The sequence below is a fragment of the Archocentrus centrarchus genome, chromosome 14 (assembly GCF_007364275.1).
Source record: "Archocentrus centrarchus isolate MPI-CPG fArcCen1 chromosome 14, fArcCen1, whole genome shotgun sequence".
Classification (NCBI taxonomy): domain Eukaryota; kingdom Metazoa; phylum Chordata; class Actinopteri; order Cichliformes; family Cichlidae; genus Archocentrus; species Archocentrus centrarchus.
Window position 1 is genome coordinate 24,044,430 of NC_044359.1, and position 19,443 is coordinate 24,063,872.

Here is a 19,443-nt window from a genome sequence, read left to right on the forward strand (position 1 = left end):
TCAGAACATATATTCAAGCTCTGTCACCTGCTCTGTTCATGGCAGGCCGTGCCCCCTTAAGGGCACACAGGCGCTTGCCACCAAATGGCACATACTGCTGGTTTTGGGGCAGGGACTCTGTCTTAAGAAGCTGCCGGCGTTGCTTCTCCCTAAGGATCGAGTGAACGGCTCTCAGGAAGTCCTTCTTACTCTCTGGAGAACTGCAAATTGGACCAAAAAAAAAAAATCAATGACATTAAATTAAAATAACCATGAAAATAAGAGAAGCAGCTTTTGTTCGCTACCATTCACATCACGTGCTATGAATACGTATGTGCAAGTTTTACCTGAAGCACAACTGGAAGATTCTCTCTGGTCTTCCTTCAGACTCAGACCTTATGTGGACTACTTCACACACCGCTGTGGCCTCGGAGTCTGAGAAAGGGCCAGAAGAGAAAAGATGTGAAATACATTTACAAAAAATATTCCCTTAATTTCCATCATCAATTTCTTTTCCCTTAACAGGCCATTAGGCAGATAAACTGCCGTGTTTGGGCTGAATTGCCAGAGGGTGATTTAAAGTTCACTTAGAACACGGAAGATGTGAGGAAGACCGCATGCAGATCTACTAATGAGTATTTATCTGTTGTGTTTACAAAAAGTTATTAATTTTTTGTGGGAGAGAAAAGCAGCATCACTGATAGGCCTCAAAAGTATTTTAAGCTGCTGTCAGAAAATATTGATTCATCTGAAGTAACCCTTGGTGATTTGGGGAAAGGTTCACACATGAATGATCTTTTCAATGAGCCCAGCAAAAAAGTTAAAAAAAGTAATTTTTTATACTTTGCTTTAGAATATGATTATGGCTTTTAAGTTATAATCTAATGTATGATTAAAAAAAGAGCAATCTGCAGTTCCTAAATGATGTGATAAATTAACATATGTATTAAATATATAATAGTTTAACATATTAAAACAAATCCAAATTCCTTTCATAATTTTCCCTACTGATACTGCTTTCATTATGGAGACACCTGTATGACTAAATTCTGTGGCCTTTGCTACCCCTGCCAGAGAAAAGAAAGAAAGAAAAACATCTGTATGTTGCAGTTTCAGTTCTTCTCTAATATATTCATATATTTTGGACTAATGACTAAATAATGGAATTTTATTGTACAGGTCATCTGTTTGAAGATGTGTGTTTGTTATAAAACTCAATTAAATGCTGAAACCAACCATGTTTATGCAAAACTCCAAATCAATCCTCAAAGCACTCACAGTCCCTGGAGGAAAAGACTGATAATTACATTTTGCTGCATGTTACTATCCTCAAATACACTCACTTGCAAGAGTACGGACTTGCAGAGAGTCAGTTGCAATCATGTGACGGAAGCGGATGGGATCTTTGTCATCACTCGTAGGCACCCGATGAGTTCCACCCTAAAAAAAAAAAAAAAAAAAAAAAAAAAGAAGACTGGTCAGACATCGAATGCGTAACCACTGCAATGCATCAACATGACAGCAGAGAGCATCAGAGTGCAGAGACAGAAGGGTTGTTTGACACATGGATCTACTGTACTGGACTAGGGGGAAGCATGCACATGTGCAGTTACTGGCATCTGTCTTTTCAGTTCCCAGTAGCTGCCCTCATTTAATATCTCAGTCTATTATACCATCATGAAACATTAACATAATTATTTGTGTCTTCCCATGCCAACCAAAAAAGAACATGTTAAAAAGCACTTCAGAGGAAACACTCAGTCCTATTCTGCAATGCACACCCTCCATCACTGTCTGTCATAAAATGCAATTAAAATTAAAAGTGCAACAAAGTACTTACGATTTTTTTCCGATGCTTAGAGCAGTCCTTGTAGACAAATACAACTGCGGTTTTGAACACTACATGAGGGCAGGGGGAGAGAGGAAGAAGGGAAATGAGAGAAACCATTAAGTGGGTCTGCATTCATTCAGCACACATATCAAAGAATGTTTCATTGCACAATTTACTACAGCTTGATGCTGGATATCAATGGACATGTTCCAGCTTTCGAGGAAAATTAGCTCTAAGCTATTGATACTATTTGCCAGCAGAAAGAAAGATGACAGTGGGCCAATGCCGCAACATCACATGGGCAAAGCAACAACTTTTACTCACCATCACCTTTCCACAGAAAGCACATATAGTATGCAGATTTAACATTTATTGCCGAAAGTGTATAAAATGAGCACATTTAAAGCACATCCTAGGCACTTTTGAGAAGGTGTGTGAGAACTGGCTGTCATGCCATTAATAATCACTTCACGTAAAAAGTACAGAATGGAAAAAAAACAGTGTTTGCATGACTAGGTCCATTTCTTTACCGACTGAAATAGCACCCAGCAGCACAAAAGCCTGACAGTAAAGCCTCACGTTAAAATATAAAGTGATTCTCTAGAGCTCAGAACATTCATACATGCAGTGCAATTGCTCTTTCAGAAAAATGTAAGTGCATGCAGCTGCTGTTATAAGCTTATATAAGCTCATGAGGACCATGAATGTCATGGTTGGATATTGGAAATGCTCTTCTGTGCTAGCATATTTTATCTCAGCCTCTTATCAATCAGTACAGGTGTTGACTGGACTGAATCCATCTACTCAGCTGAGTTTTACAGTTTACTCCAAGAGATATTCTTGAGTTGTATTAATCTTCAGTCAGTTATATCTACTCTAAGCTCCTGGAACTTCCCCAGTGTATTGGGTGTTGATCAAGTCAATGAGTTGTCAAATCATCCCTAATTTCCTTTGGGATCAATAATGTCTCTCTGCATTTCTATAAACCCTTTTATGTTGCTACAGAGAAGCTGTAGCTGTGAAAAGTAAAAGGAAGTTAAGAAAAGTTACAAGTTAAGTAGTTTTCAGTGGCACTGAATTAATAATCTTACTCCTATCCAATTTAAAACAGGACAGTGCATTAATTAGTATGAGTACTTGGATCCATTATGTAAATGTGACTTAGTGATTTTTTTCCATTTGCAGTCCCTTAGGTGGGTGTTGATTTCCATTAATGGTGCCTGTTCTGCTGAATGTCATCTACTGAATATAAAAACATGGCCATAGCCGAGTCTGTGCCATAAGAATTTGCCATGCTTTGATTTATACAGGGTTTTGACCAATCCTGTGCATAAAAGATACAAAAACCTGCATCATCAACTGTTCTTTAATTATTCATAAAGAACAGTTGAGGCTGGAAATGAAACCCATCATAACTCAAAATGTAAACAGTTTAATCAGCTTGAGTTTGTGATCAAACCAAACACCAGTGCAACAAATTCTAATTTTATGGAGCCTATATCACATCTGAAGTAAATCCCTGTCTTATGTAAGAAGTTATTCTGGGCCAGCTGATTTTTAAAAACAACAAAATCCACATTAAGCCATACCAAAAGCAGCTAAATCGGGGTCCTTTTTGCTCTTAACCAATGAGGCTGGAGGGTTGATCCACGCCACAGTAGAATGTAGTAAAAGATCCCCCATCGAGAGGTCAGCCACCTGTGGTACAAAGAAGTTTTAAAAAAAATAAATAAATAAAATAAAGCACGTTTTAAAAAAAAGCAGCCGAGTCCTGTGATCATTTACTGGGCTTAAGACCAACACCTTAATGCGTGTTACCTCTTTTTTATCAGCAGTCTGCTCATTGATGAGCTGGTCAAAAACAGCTCCGTACTCTTCATGAAGCTTTTGCATCTCATTGATGTGACTTGCAACCTTGTTCATGGCCTTCATTGCAACTATATGGAAAAAAAATTTTTTATAACACCAGATCATAGATACACCAACACCATATCCTGAATATACCATGTTCTATGGGGCAGGAGCATATATGGTGATCTTTCGTTTCACCATAGTTTTAAATGCTAACAAAAAAGGACACTTACCATCCAGGTGGTAGTGTTCCTCACTGTCCGGGTCAGTGAGAGAGTAGAGCTCCCTTAGCAACAGTGGATACTTCAGCACTCTTTGGATTGGTTTGATCAGGTAAGACTCCAGAGTGGATGAATGTTGCTGTCTGGGATTTCTCTCTGCCAGGAAAGCCTTGAAGTCTGGATCCGTCTTTGCTGGAGGAGCAGAAATTTAAGCATTGACTTATTTTGTACAAGGGATGAGGAAAAAAGAGAGACTCACTGCAGCGAGGAGAGATCTACTTAAGATGAAAAAGCAAAATTTCCACTAAGTAAGTGACTGCTAAAGTGCATGCTGATGCTAGCTCTCCCGTTATGCTGCAGGGCATGTGACTAAAATAAGTTCTACTACACTAGACCATCAGCTACTGATTAAAGATAGTGAAACTATTAAAAGGAGTAAGTGGTGACTGCATGCTTGACATCAGGCAAGAATGTGAGCGTTTTTACCTTTAGCAAGGACCTTTGGGACTTTGGTGTGACTGGCACAGAAGGCGCTGTAAATCTTGAAGCGATCGGCATAATAAAGGAATGAACCACCCAACGAGAACAGCACCTTCTGCAGGAACAGACAAGCATACCATACAATCATAAGATGGTTCCGCTTTTAAGGGAGGGTATTGTACATTAAATGGAGATGGCAATTTTGAGAGGCAGCTAAAGAAGAAAGTGTCTCAACTAGGTTTTGTTTGGGTGCCAATGCTGCAAACAGAAAAATGAAAATGTAGTCAAATTCCTCATCTGTGCTAAAAGCAACCTTCCTTCACCTTAAATTGCTCCACCCTTTCCAGCCTCTCCAGATCTGGCACCAATCTGATTCCATCCTCCAGCGTGCGGAGAAACTCCACCTGGAATTCCACCATCTCTCCGAGGTTACCGAACAAAACGTCCAGCTACAACACAGGAATCATTCTGTCAATACTACCTAGGAGCAATAATCATGAATGTATGTATATCCAAGGCTTAAACAGCATCATTTAATTGTTGGATAATAAATATTGAGTGAAAAGTACCTCATCCTGTGTTAGGAAGCTCTCTTTCCGCAAAGGTTTCAAGTAACACTCTATTAGGCAGCTCAGGTCCTGAAATAAGACGGATATTAAAAAAAAAAAAAAAAAAAAATCAGCCTGTGATCAGATGCTCAAAGAATGAAGCCTGGCATGTGTGGGTGTCTATTAATTTGAAGGCTGTTTAATGAGTCATTAGAAAGGATTTTAAACAATAGAAAGAAGAACCCCTACAGGTTTCAGCATAACTCATGATGACACAAAAGCATTTCAGTGATTATGACACAGCAACACACTTAGCAAAACATTTGTGAGTGTGAGACTGTAGCTACATTATTACTTTCAAGAGATGGCAGACTCGAGACAGCGATTTTAAGACTGAAGAACACGTCAGAGAGCCTGTACTCACTTTGACATAAGTCTTCTCCGTCTCCACCAATTCATTGATGACCTTGCGCAGTTTGTCTGCGTGGGAGAGCTGTTTCTGTGTGGCCGCGGCTGCTGTGGGTGGTAAAGCTGACACAGGGCTCGGGGAGAGAGATGATGAAGACGACGAGGAGGACGACGACATGGGACACTCGAGGGGATTCATGTCGTGGAGACCACGGCAGAAAGCGGTGACCTGCTCTGTGCTCTGCACAGAAAGAGAAAGAACACACAGAATTTTTATAGGGTCATTTTGAAGCCTCCTCACAAAAAAATTTAAATAAAAATCAGTTATAGGATGTAGGTTTATTTTGAGAATTACATTTCTAAAACACATGCACCAATATTCATAACATTCAAACAAACTGCAGACTGGAAAATATGCATCATTAACATCACATTAAAACACATTCTTGCACAGTCTGCCATGACAACACCCACCTACATATCTGTATCAGAAATGCCAAACATGAACAGACCTGCCAGATTCAATTGGTAGAAGACAAGAAAATAAGGGGCTCGCTCCCACTGTTTTTCCTCAAACTATAAAGACCAGCACTGTCTGATATTACCCTTAGAACTTGCTCAGTAATGATCAGCAGCAAATGTGGCTTTACAAAGTGATAAATAAATAACCCTCACAATCCTATACAACATCTGCAGGTATTAGAAAAGTGTCAAAGGGTATAACTATGGTAATTTCACAGATGGTGCATTTTATATCAGCAAAATAGGTAAAATTACAGGAAAATAAAAACAAAAATGCATATTCTTAAGATATCCACAAATTAAATGAGTGTTAAGAAATGTTAAATGCCTATTAACATTACGCCACATCATTGTTTCCCACTTATCAGATTGTCTTGGTTCCCAAACATCTGATGCAGACCTTATTAATCTGGGCAAAGTCTGAGCCGGCGTGACTCTCAGTGTATGCATCACTCATAGTGGTCCCTGTGGTAACTGGAACACTCGGGGCAGTGCCCCCTCAAAACATCAGGAACAACATGCAAGAGTTCTGTCCAGAATAGCACCGTCCTAGGAAGAGCTCAGATACTGCGCAGGACCCTCAAGTTCCGAGGGTAAAGGACTTGAGCTTCAAGGACAAAGACCAGACAAAGACCACAAAGTGTTACCAGAAAAGGGTTAAATAAAGAACCATAATGCAACCAATCAGATTTTGGATTTTTAGTTCTGAAGAGAAACAAGGGACACAGGGGATACTCTGCAGCACACCCCCAACAGCAGTTAACTTGAGCAAATATACTGTAGGGGAAGGAAACAGAGAGGCCATTGCAGATTATGGGACACTTACAAGGGGACAGTGTGGAATTTTCAACCTTTTGCCAGAGAAGGTGAAGACTTTTCTCAAATAGCCATCAACAAGGGAAAACATTCAAGGGAGGGAGATGGACCCTTTACAGTTTGAACAAGGTAGAGGAGGAGAAAATGGACCTTGCAAGCTCAACCAGTGTTTAAGCACCGTGGAAGGGTGAACATTCTAAAATTAAGACCGTTCACATAGGCTGCAGCCTTCCAAGGATGCAGCTCCTTAATTGGGACACACCCATTGAATCTGCAAAGGCAGGTATACCAAACTCAAGCTCAGTAGCATTAGTTTGTCAATTTTAATGCACTCTTTACTCCGGCAGTGTCAGCTAACTATTAAGCCATCTCTTCCCTCTCATGATGCTGAGAGGAGAGCGGGTTTGCTAGCAAAGCTAATGATTGAACCAGTGTTACCAGTTTTACTTTTTAAGCTGTCTGCACACAACAGCCAAATGGAAAGTCCAAAGTTAACGTGGTCAACAACAATACAGTGTTTGACAATATTAGTTAATTGATTTTACACATGTAAATACCTTTAATTTAATAAAAGCAATCTGTAAAATTACACAAGATTTCATGTAAAAATAATGCTAAAACTGTTATAATCTACTGTCTCCATAAATTTTCCGTATTTTACTTACAGAAAATTTACATGACAATTTTCATTTTAAACTACATTTTTCCCAGCACCCCAGCTGCCAGAATCTTACCTGGGGGGTGGGGGAAGATATCAAACCAAAAGGTGGAAAATATAAATTAAATAAAATGTTGTTCAAGTAATACGTCTTTCCAGCAGCTGCCAGAACTACCTGATAACAGACCCAGTTGTGTTGTGATTGAAAATGAAACATCGTCTCTGAATTCAAACCCAGAGTTCAATAGTTTTCTTTGCAAGTCCAGGCAGGCTGTCACCGTGCCTTCTTCTGAGAAATATAAGAAAAGAGTATGTGAGAATCGTAGTGTCTCTAACACCAATTACAAAGGATTTCAACTTCAAAACTCTCATTAAACTACAACTCCTCCTGCCTAAAGATATTACTGCATCATTTCTTTTGAAACTTTACCACCACCCCCCCCCACCACCCCCAATATAATTGACATGTAAACCATCATTTATAAAACATTTTAAAAAAATGAAAAGAAAATTACAGGTAATTTAAACTCTACAGCACAAAAAAAGACTAAAATCACAAGGTCGCACTAGAAACTAAGTTATGTCAAGCTGATCCGATGATGCAAGTTCAAATCTGTTATTTATAGGCAACACAAAGCAGGTTTAGTCCCATTTCAATCATCATTTACTTAAATGGGATGCAGTCAGTGTTATTCATAGAAGAGCTTTTGCAAATGTATATTACAAAACCCATCATTTGTATGGGCTCAATAAAAGTGTTTACATATTGTAATCTGTGATACCACAGAGCACCTCACTGTGTGCTGCTGCTGACTGATTTACAGATGGCTGGTCAGCTGGGAAAATGGCCTGTCTGTACTGATTCAATGCCTGTCTCCTTCTGGACTGCAGCAATGACAAACATGATTTTCCATTGGGGCATTCAAACCAGTTTTGCAACTGTGGCAAACACACAAACACACACTTGGACAGACAGGAAGATTATTGAAATTTCTCCTACTAGCTCAAGAAAACTGGCTACAGTCACAAAAAAAAAACAAAAAAACAAAACAAAAAAAAAAAAAAAAAAAAACACACGAGAACATAAACCAAAAAAAAAAAAAAAAAAAAAAAAAAAAAAAAAAAAAAAAAAATCTGACTGCAAGTAAACTGATATGGCTTACTGAATCTTTTCTAGCACCCAAATAATTTTCATAGTTTGCTAAGTATTGGTTACAACATGATACTCATAACAAAACAAGCAGAGCAATGGCACAGCCACTTTTGTCCCTGATAAGTGAGGTCTTGCCTTTGACACCCAATTGACAGATGGAGCACTGGCAGAGACAGATGACAAGAGATGGTGGAGACAGAGGAAGAAGAAGAAGAAGAAGAAGAAGAATGGGAAGATGCTGCACCATGACCAATAACTAAGTTTCATACTGGCAACCTTAGTGACATATTAAAACTGATGTGCATAACTAATCTGATTCAATGATTGTTTAAATAACCTGCAAACAAACAATTGTGAACTTTGATTTCAGATTCTAATGTACAATATGACAGTTATTAGTTTGTGCAGCACAACACAGCTTTATTCCCCCATTACACTCAAATATAAAAACAGGAACATTAAAAAAATAAATAAAAAAAATTTAAAAAAAAAAGGTCTGAAAACTGCAGCTCATGCACTTAATTGCATAAAATATTAAAATGGTTTGTACGACTAGGGATTGGACTAGGCACAAGCTCAACACAGCTGGTACAATACCATGACATAATCACTGACCTTTGCAGAATCTCATCCAAAAACACAACCCATCACATGCACACATACAAGACTGCATGGCTCACCAGCTGTAGCATATCGTAGATGGATTCAGTCGGTGGTTTGGAATTTCTTCTTCTCCTAAAAGCGGACATCTCATTAAAAATCTATTTCATCTGCCGAGAAGTCAGATTTTCATTTCCTGCCCTGCTTTCCAAGTCCAGATAGCTTCCATTCCTCTGCAGCACTCTGTGCCAGAAGGCTGTGCTTTTCTGCCTCGTGCAGAACGTAGAGTTACTGAACTTGTCCAGCTAAACTGATCAGAAGTGTTAAAGGAAATGCCTACAATTCAACACTCACCATGCGCTACAAAACACTGCAGCCGCTAAAATCATTACTGGGGCAGCTGAACAAATAGGTCATTAGGCAGATTGAATAGAACAGATTGCAATGAACAACAGCGCTCCCATGTCACCTTATCCTACAGCGTCTATCCAATCACTCTCTCTTTTTCCAATCCACCAGCTGTCTCTGCATGCTCCCCTGTCTCCCAGACTCCACTCTCTTCTTTGCCCTGTATATCTCTACCTTTTCTGTCCAGGTGTTTGAGCGCAGTAGCGGTGGTGTCGAATACAACGTTAAACAACAAGATCAAACCTCACACCCTCATGAGGGATGTAAGAAAAGATGGGAGGAGAAAGGAGGGAGGAGAGAATGGGTGCTGAAGAGGCAGTGGGTGGTGAACACTCCAAACACTCCAACAGGCATCTGCCTCCTCCCCCATCACAGCCGAGAAAGACTCGTGTCACTACATCTGAGAAGGACAGCAGCCTTACTGAACAAAGTTAAATGTATTTAAGCTCGCGCTCATGTTTCGAAATGGGTTTCTGAAATTCCCAGAGGAGCATAATGCAATTATTCTTAGAATAATTACATGATCAAAGAACACATCTGGACACCAACTCCGAAAACATAACTGCCCTCATGCACCCAGTATGCAGTCTGTAGTGAAACCAGTTTTTACCATTTCCAAGAAATAAGCTTCACGCTGTACAGCCCAGAATAAGAGCTTCCTAAACATAGATGGACTTACTACCCCTAACCGTGGAAAGAATGTGTGTTAATCATTTAAAAAAAGAATAAAAGAACTGGCAGAAAATGATTATAGTCTACAAACAATACATATATACTCAAAGCCCTACAAAACAAAACTTTAACCCTACGTGTATTAACACTTAGAGAAAAAAATGTGAATAAGTACTTTCTCTTTAATAAGTCCAGTACATGCATTCCTTATTACCACAGAGACATATCTTAACTAAATGTACCATATCCTTGACTCACCTTCCAGAACAGAGGGAGGAAAGTACAGCATAAAAGAGGAGCGTGAAGACAAGCATAAACCTGCTCTCACGCCCATCAGCTGAAACCATGCTGAGCCAGAGCCAAGGTAAACAGAGATTACTCACATCCACATACTTGGCATACAGAAGCACATCACACACATACACCTCATTATACAGTTATGCATTGAATTCCGACATGCACAAAAGTGAATCTTTCTATCGATGTCTCTAGATCTCTATATCAATAGATTTCTGTATATCAATTCTTATTGAAGGGACTCTTCTGCCTCCTTGGGCAGTGTTCCTCTAAAAGGAGCAGGCATGTACTTGTCAATATTTGAACACAGAGAGGAGGGAGGGAAGGGAAAGGAAGCGAGGATGCGTCTTGAAGTTCAGTTTCATCGGATATCAGGAAAACATGCAAATCCATAAATCCCTATGAGGAATGACGGGATATACACAGAGAGGCTTAAATCATTTAATCTGAAGTGAAAGGGTGATTATGTTATGACACGAGTCTTCACAAATCTGTGCAGGAACATTTCGACTTTGGAGCAGTGGATTTGCAAACTACAAGATTCACCCTCCAACTCAAAGTTATAATGGGTGAAAAAAGTTAGAGGCACTTTATTCCTTAAAACAGTAGCAACCACCCAGGTTTAACAACAACAACAACAACAACAACGTAAGAGGATTAAGTTGCGTACATTTTAACTAATTTAAAATTGTAGGCATTATCAGAAGGAATGCCATTCATTAGTCTGTGATTACGGAAATATTCTAAATTAACACTCAAGCATTCAAACTGATCTTATGTCTGCATCCTCAGTGTTGACTTTGTAAAGATTATTGCTGCCTTACAGGCTTCATAAATCAGCACAGTGCTCCCTCCAGTGGAAAGCTGTGGTAGGACAGCAACATGTCAGACAAAGATGGAAGGACCTGATTGGAGGCAAAAGAGGCTAAAGACTTATGACCCTTATTAATTTGTAGTTGCCAGAAGACATTAACTATATTAAAAAAAATTTTTTAAAATGCACAAACTGCAAATAACTAGCTCAAATTATATCAGGAGTCAATCAGAACAAACCTTGATGAAAGTTGTTCCCCACCCTTCACACACTGAATAATGCATTTTCTATTTCAAATCCCCTGAAGTCAAACTGTTAGACATTTGTAAATTATCGCCACACTTGTCAGTGAAGCTGACTACACCTTGGAGAACACTAGCAATCACCGACATCTCTACATCACTGTTATCCTGAGAAATCGCAGTTTTATTCTCCGGTCGGTTTATCATACTGGGGAGGTTGTTCCGCGCTTTGTCTAAAATAATGAACATTTCCATCTCCTCCGGCTAGCCAGACACTCATTTATCTCCACTAAATGATGTGAAACACTGTGGAGAATGGAGTAATTAGAATGTGGGGATAATTAAAATTGTCCCACTTTGCCTCATTTTCCTCACTCCTCTGCCACCATGGCACCGCAGGCACTGGGTGAAATGAGGTAAGACGCAATCCTCAGCACTTCGAAGCTTTTCCAAAGAGGAGAACTGAGAAACAAAAGGCTGATCAACATAAAGGACAAATAGTGTGTGTGTGTGTGTGTGTGTGTGTGTGTGTGTGTGTGTGTGTGTGTGTGTGTGTGTGTGTGTGTGTTTAAAATGCCAGTTTAGTCTGTGGCAAGTCTGGATTGTTTTTGTTGACAAAAGAAAGCATCCAAGTGTTCAGGCTAAGGTCAGTGCTCACAGCCGGCTGGAGAGCTAAGGGAGCGAGCTGTTTTAAGTGCCAGTGGCAGCCTCATGTTGTTTATGGTAATGAACAGCAGGGGGTTTTGTGAGGAGGAGGGTGGTAAAAGACCTAAGATCAGAATAAAACTAGGACAGGAGGAAAGAAAAAGGCATTCAAAACAAAGGGACAGCAGATGAGGGGATTGGGTGATCAGAAGGACAAAGAGAAAAAAAAAAAAAAAAAAGCTCTCACATCTGAAACAGGACACAGACACATTGTTGCTCTCAATTAGGAAAATATGACAGTAAATCAAAGATCCAAGAAAATCAGGGACACCAGAAAGATAAAGATGAAAGGAAGCGATGGAAAAAGCAGGGCTGGAAGAGCAGCAGATGGAAATTAGGGCACAAATCGGACAGCTCATGTTAGAGAGCATGAGGTGAGAGACACAAAGGTGAGATGAAGATCATCAACTTTCAGAGTTTTGTTAACACTTGGATCCTATTCTGGTTTACTGGGTTGCTGCAAATATTTTTTTTCCCACCCCTTATACACAAATCCAGACTTTGCAGGTTCTGCAGTCTGAGCAGGTATGCATTTATACTCCAGGCTGTGAGGCTGATAAAGGTCTTTTAAGAAATACTATCAAACATTTAGGGCTTTAGAAGACAAAAAGATGCAGAGTGCTACTGTACTTCTCTGTATTGATACTCTTACTTTCATGAGATGTCGTCAATAACAGAAACACCACCATGTAGGATAGGTGATGTTCCGTATTTCTAGTTGATAGCTTCCTCCACACCTTCCTTTTCCCATCATTTTGAAGCTGTTCTTAAGTTGGTTTAATTTTTTGCTCCATAACTCCACCACTTTCCTTTTTTCACATGTTTACAGAGTGCTTCCTCACCCAGGAGTCTGCATCTTGTGATGAATCCTCTCAGGTTTTTGATTGCAAACACATCTTGTGATCCTTGACATAGAAACATACTTGCATCCTGGAGGTTATTTCCTGTTTGTTATGTAGTCATAATGGCAGACCATGTTGAGGAAACTAGATCAGCAGTGGTCCTGTTTATACTGTCTCGCTGTGTGGAGTCAGATGAGTTGGAGCTCTTAGGGTTTCAAGCCAAGTCTTCAGACCTACAACGTATTTGCTCTCATGTCATAAAGTTCAGCAATAATGCTTCTCTTCTTTATAAAGCAATATGTTGTGTCTCTGGCACTGGCACCAATGCATAAAATTAACTATTAAAATTAAGATGGACATCTTCAAGAATTTGTTTTATTAAAAAAAAAAAAAAAAAAAAAAACCTGCATGGTGCATTTTGGGTTTTCTTTTAATTAACTCAGATGAAAAGAGTTGGATCAGAAGGACTTCTTCCAGCATGAAGAACCACTGTGAGCTTAAAATAGCAAAGCAGTTTTCAATATCAATTAAAGACTCTGCAGAGTTTAAGAAAGCTTTGCATCATGGGTTCCAAATGAGACTCAAGTACTCCCCTCTATATGAAGCCATCCTGGCAAGCCTTTCAGCATTTCTCCCTCTTCTCAAACTTTGCTTTCAACAAATAATGGCACATTGGAGTCATAGAACCGCTACTGCCCAACAGGACCGAGTCTATACTGAAGCTGCATCTGACCTCACACGTTAGTTCTCCCTCCAGACTGAAGCTCACTGACACAAAATGAGGAGAGAACACAGTAATGTCCCTTTCCTTTCCTCATCTTTGTTCATGCCAAGGCAATCAACAGTGGTACAAAAAAAAAAAAATGTTTCCGGTGGTTACTGGCTATCAGATGCTGCCATGGTAATGGAAGTGACAACCGTATCAAAGGGAGAGTGGCTGGCACACGGCCTGTCCCAGCGATCACCGCGCCGACCCTGATCACACCAGACATAATCTTAATTAAAACCGCAAGCGGTGATATCGGGCCCTCGCACTCCGCGCGCGTCGACCTGTGGCGCTCGTCGACCCGTGCCGCACTCGGAGGTTTTGTGATCGTGATGGGTCTCTAGAAAGTTGAATTCTTTTATAGGAAAAGGTATCTTTTGCTCTCGGCATAGACGCAATGGAATATTTGGGGGTGTGGTCACGGCTCCAGCATGCAAAATAGGGCATGGGTCTGATTGACTTTTTTGATGGGCTGTTTGTCTAGATGATGTGGAGCCAATTTGGTCTCACTGGGTGAAATGCCCTAGGAGGAGTTCATTCAAATAGCAGGCCTGAAAATGGCAAAAATTGACACTTTCAATTGAAGATGCTGGACTTCCTGTAGGGTTTGGAGTATGGCTCCAAGAGACTTTTTTGTATGTCTTAGGATGTTACATGAGTGTGCAAAATTTCAGAGCTGTAGATAAAATGTAACTCAGGGGCTAGCTAAAAAACATGGTATATTATGATATTTAAAGCTGCCAGTAGGGGGCGCTCTAACGTTTATGGACTTTATGCATATCAATGTGTTCAGGGCAGGAGGCTTATCAAATAGATGAGGATTTTGTAAGGAATGGTGAAAGATATTTCATGTATTTCAGAGCAAAACTAATTCTGTGGACGGTCATACAAATTTTCATTTGCTTCTGTAGGGGGCGCTATTGCGCCTACAGTCTTGAATCTGTAGTTATGGATTCAGCCTGGGTGTGTACATGAGTGATTAAATTTTCAGCCTGATCAGACAAAGCATGTGCGAACAAGTGCACAAACAATTTTGGTGGTGAGGGAGAAAAACAAAGGCCAAATTTAATGGCCTGGTGTGACAAGGCCGTTTAATATTTTTTAAAGATTTCCACAATATTTGATGGGCTACTTGTGTAGATGATCTGGAGCCAATTTGGTGTCAGTGGGTGAAATGCCCTAGGACGAGTTCATTCAAATAGCAGGCGTGGAAATCGCAAAAATTGACACCTTCAATTGAAGATGGCCGACTTCCTGTAGGGTTTGGGGTATGGGTCTAAGAGACTTTTTTGTACGTCTTAGGATGCTACACAAGCCTGTACATTTTCATACATGTAGATAAAACGTAGCTCCGGGGCTACTCAAAAAACTTGCTATTTTAAGATATTCCGAGCTGCCACTAGGCGGCGCTCTAACGTTTATGGACTTTATGCATATCAGTGTGTTCAGGACAGGGTGCTTATCACACCACTGAAGTTTGAGCCAGATTGGGCAAGTTGGCTTTGAGTTACAGCCATTTTTGTGTTCATGGCGAATCATCAAACTTTGCCGTCCCATAAGGGTCACGGCCTTTTGTCAAAAACTCACAGTTTTGAAAACACAGTAAGTCCAACTTCTTAAGGCTTTCCAGGTGAAATTTGAGATGGTTCTGCTAAACCGCCTTGGAGCTGGACCTCCAAGTGTAAAATATGGCATTTCCTGTTCCCACTAGGTGGCGCTGCGACTGATATTAAATATTGTCATATGTATGTGTTCAGGGGGGCACCCTCATCCTACTGGAGAAGTTTGATGCACATTGGATCATGTAGGTATGAATGAGAGGCAATCAAAATGTCATGGCGAATGATCAAAGTTCAAAGGGGCATAAGGACCCCTCCCCCTTGGCAAAAACTCACCATTTTCGAGATTTAGATTCCCCTGGGGGTGTAGGTTAGACAAACCAAATATGAAGATGATAAGGTGTAAAACGTCTGAGTTATTAGAAAAAGTGTGAGGACTGCAAATCGTCAAATTTGCATAATTAATTAAAAATGGCGGACTTCCTGTTGGGTTTAGGGCATGGCTCCAAGAGGGTTTTTTGTGCGCCTGGACATGATATACATGTGTATGAAGTTTCATTCATGTACGTGAAACACAGCGGTGGGGCTCCAGTTTAGGGGGCGCTAGGCGCTAGCGAGCCATTTGGGCGCGCCCTTGCCCGAGCCCATTAAAATACTTAAATTTTCACCAGGTGTGACGCATGTGCAAAGTTTCATGAGTTTTTGAATATGATAAAGCCCCCAAAAAGCCAATTCATTTGCCTGAATAATAAAAAAAAAAAAAAAAAAAAAAAAATAATAATAATAAACGAAGCAATTACAATAGGGCCTTCGCACAGTTCGTGCTCGGGCCCTAATTAGAAAGTGATGCTGTTCACTCACCTGTCTCCAATTTAGTGTTCCAGCGCGCGCACACACACACACACACACACACACACACACACACACACACACACACTCACTCACATCCAGCACGTACTGTACACACATCTGCTCATGTGCTGAGACATAGGCACGCGCACACACACACACACACCACATTTTGCCATGAATATACCCCTGCCATACAATATGTTGTCAGCACCATATAAAACTGTTGTTGGAGTAAGAATATGGTTATGATTACAGTTTTAAAACAGTACGTTAAGTTAACAGCTGTGCCTTGTCAAGAGTTAATTTCTTGAATTTCCTGCTCTGTTAATGTGTTTGAGACCATCAGAATCAGAAGGTTTTTATTGCCATATGGGTGAACAGGTTCACAGCATTAGGAAATTGCTGCGGTACTTCGTGCTTACAGAAAAAAAAAAAACAAATAAGTATAAAAACTATAAGACAATATACAAGTATACAAATTGCAAATATACAGAGATATTAGAGCTATAACTATAGCACAATATTACAAAATTACAAAATATACAGTGCAGAGACTAATTAAAAGATAGAAGAATGTAGACTATATTCCACTAATATGACCATCAGTTGTGTTGTGAAGAGGGAGAGCTGGTATACAGTGAATAGCCCTATGAGTAATGTACTAATCCACATTATGGCAGAAACCACATGTTGCACCTCCCCCCTTCCCAGATAAGAGCTCAACTAAATGCTTCACAGAGTTCAAGCAGCACACACACACACACACACACACACACACACACACACATCTCAACATCAACTGTTCAGAGAAGACTGTAAATCTGGACTTTGTGGTCAAATTGCTGCCAAGAAGCCACTTCTAAGGAAGAACAACAAGAGAAAGAGAATGGATTGGGCCAAGGAGCACAAAGTGACACTTAACCAGCATAGCTACCACAGCATTCTGCAGCGTCATGCAATCCCATCCAGTTTGCACTTAGTGGGACCACCATTTGTTTTTCCACAGGACAATGACCCCAAACACACCTCCAGGCTATGTGAGGGCTGTTTGACCAAGAAAGACCTGATCTGAGCCCAACTGAGATGGTTTGGGCTAAGTTTGACTGCAGAGTGAAGGCAAAGCAGCCAACAAGTTCTCGGCACCTCTGGGAACTCCTTCAAGACACTTGGAAAACCATTTCAGGTGATTACCTCATGAAACTGAGAGAATGCCAAGAGTGTGCAAAGCTGTAATAAAAGTAAAAGGTGCCGACTGTGAAGAATCTAAAATCTGAAACATATTTTGGTTTGTTTAACACTTACTACATGATTCCTTATGGTGTTCCTTCATAGTCTGGAAGATTTCAGTGTTAATTTACAATGTAGGAAAAAAAAAAAAAAGAAGAAAAAAAAAAAAAAAAAAAAAAAAACATTGAATGAGGAGGTGTGTCCAAACGTTTGACTGGTACTGTGTATTATGACTAGAATATGGTGTAACGACTGGGCACTTGTGCTGGACAAGTTATACACTTCTTGTCTTTGTTTGAAAAGTTACCAGGATCACACAACAAGAAAAAAAAAAAAAAAAAAAAAGAACCTGTGAGGATAGACTTTGCCCCATCCCCTCTGGAAACTACCCACCAGATCACTGTCAACTATGTCACTTCACAGTTTTTCAGTGACCCCCATATGGGAAAAATATAAACTAAAGGGGGGGGTCAGGCTTCACATACGTATTTAAATATTCATGTGGACTGGCATACATTGGTAAACCACCAGCTCATTAAATCGTCATGTAGCTGAACACCACTGTACTTACCAGAAACAACATAATTGTGAGTTTGTACAGTTATCTGAGGCAAAACTATGTTCTGGGATATTCTGGGAATTGAGGTAATAAATTATTCACACAGAGAGGGAGACAAACACTCAAACATGAATTCTTCTGGACAAATACGCTGCATGCCTCAAGAAATGAATAAGGACTTCTATACTATAACACTTCATGAGAGTTTTGCAAAAACAGCAACACTGCTGTTTTGTTATGTAGCATTTTACACGCACCTTTTTGTATATGTAATTTTGACTTTAGTGTTATTTTATTCTCTTTAAGTCTTTTATGTAGTACAAACTAATTTGAGTTTTTTTTTTTTTTTTTTTTTTTTTTTAAGATGTCAAACTTGTAGCAAAATATATACCAAAACATACCTCCAGCACTGATTCTGGATTTTTTTTTACCCGCTGTGTTTGGAATTAGCCATGCCAAAGTGTTCCAATATAAAACATGAAAGCAAAGCGACTGCTGCAGTTTGTTCAAACATAAATCCACCCTGTGTTGGACTGTTGACCAAATCATAGCGTTTTCCTTTCCTGACTGACATGAAAGAGTAAGAAAGAAACACAATGTCCCTGAAGATGTCAGACTGAAAGAGGGTTAATGCAAAAATCAAAAACTAAGAAAACCAAGACCAAAGCTGCCACTCTGTCTTTGACTGCAGCAACACATCTGACACAATACAGAGCACCACACTCCATCCACTGTCGGGCTAAACAGTTAATCCCCTTTTGTGTTGCATGTATGAATTTTTACTTGGCGTGTAAAACTTTGGCTTTGTAAGCCACATCTTACTTTGTGTCCAGTCCCAGTGCAAGCTTTATCTTCCTGGTGATCTCCATGGCTCTGAAGGGACAGACAAGGTTCTTCCTCCAAAGTCTCATCCGGGCTCTCCAGTGTCAAACCTGACACATCATCCAGGATGTCTTCTACAAAAAGAGACAAGAGGCAAAACTGACTGTAAGAACATGCAGACATATAGGCCTGTTTATAAAATGTTTACAGCTTTAATGATTGCCAGTAATTGTTTCTGTTATTAAATCCAAAAACCAACCTGCTTTAGTTTGTGCACTTCATCTGCATTTGTTTTAAAAGTCTGGGCCTGGGCTGACTTTGAAAAGGTAACAAGTAGGCATGCCCTTTTCCATGTTAAATTAATTTAATAGCATCCTCGTGTTTAAAGTAACAAAAAAAAAAAAATATAGCAATAAATGATTTTTATACCCTCAGTGTTTATTATGATATCACTGTATATTCAAATTAGTTATTATTCCTTCCATTTTAAAGTCTCCTCTGTGCTGGAGAACTCTTGTGTACACCTGTGTCCTCAAAGCATGACATCATCAATAACCTCCATCTGGCTGCTAAAGTGTCCCCCCCCTCCTCCTCCTCCTCTGACCCTTTGC

General features: G+C 39.9%; 1 protein-coding gene across 1 annotated transcript in view; it reads right to left on the reverse strand.

The window, feature by feature from the left end:
• The window catches only part of LOC115792050 (T-lymphoma invasion and metastasis-inducing protein 1-like), a 57,803-nt gene that overhangs the window by 1,129 nt on the left and 37,231 nt on the right, over positions 1–19,443 (reverse strand). Inside the window, exons 17-28 of the mRNA XM_030746410.1 lie at positions 18,833–18,966; positions 5,335–5,559; positions 4,932–5,000; positions 4,686–4,811; positions 4,369–4,477; positions 3,895–4,074; positions 3,629–3,747; positions 3,400–3,508; positions 1,820–1,878; positions 1,323–1,419; positions 327–414; positions 28–200 (exon numbers count right to left, since the gene is read on the reverse strand). Coding sequence (XP_030602270.1) covers positions 28–200; positions 327–414; positions 1,323–1,419; positions 1,820–1,878; positions 3,400–3,508; positions 3,629–3,747; positions 3,895–4,074; positions 4,369–4,477; positions 4,686–4,811; positions 4,932–5,000; positions 5,335–5,559; positions 18,833–18,966 — 1,488 coding nt within the window. The remainder of the gene's footprint in view (positions 1–27; positions 201–326; positions 415–1,322; positions 1,420–1,819; positions 1,879–3,399; positions 3,509–3,628; positions 3,748–3,894; positions 4,075–4,368; positions 4,478–4,685; positions 4,812–4,931; positions 5,001–5,334; positions 5,560–18,832; positions 18,967–19,443) is intronic.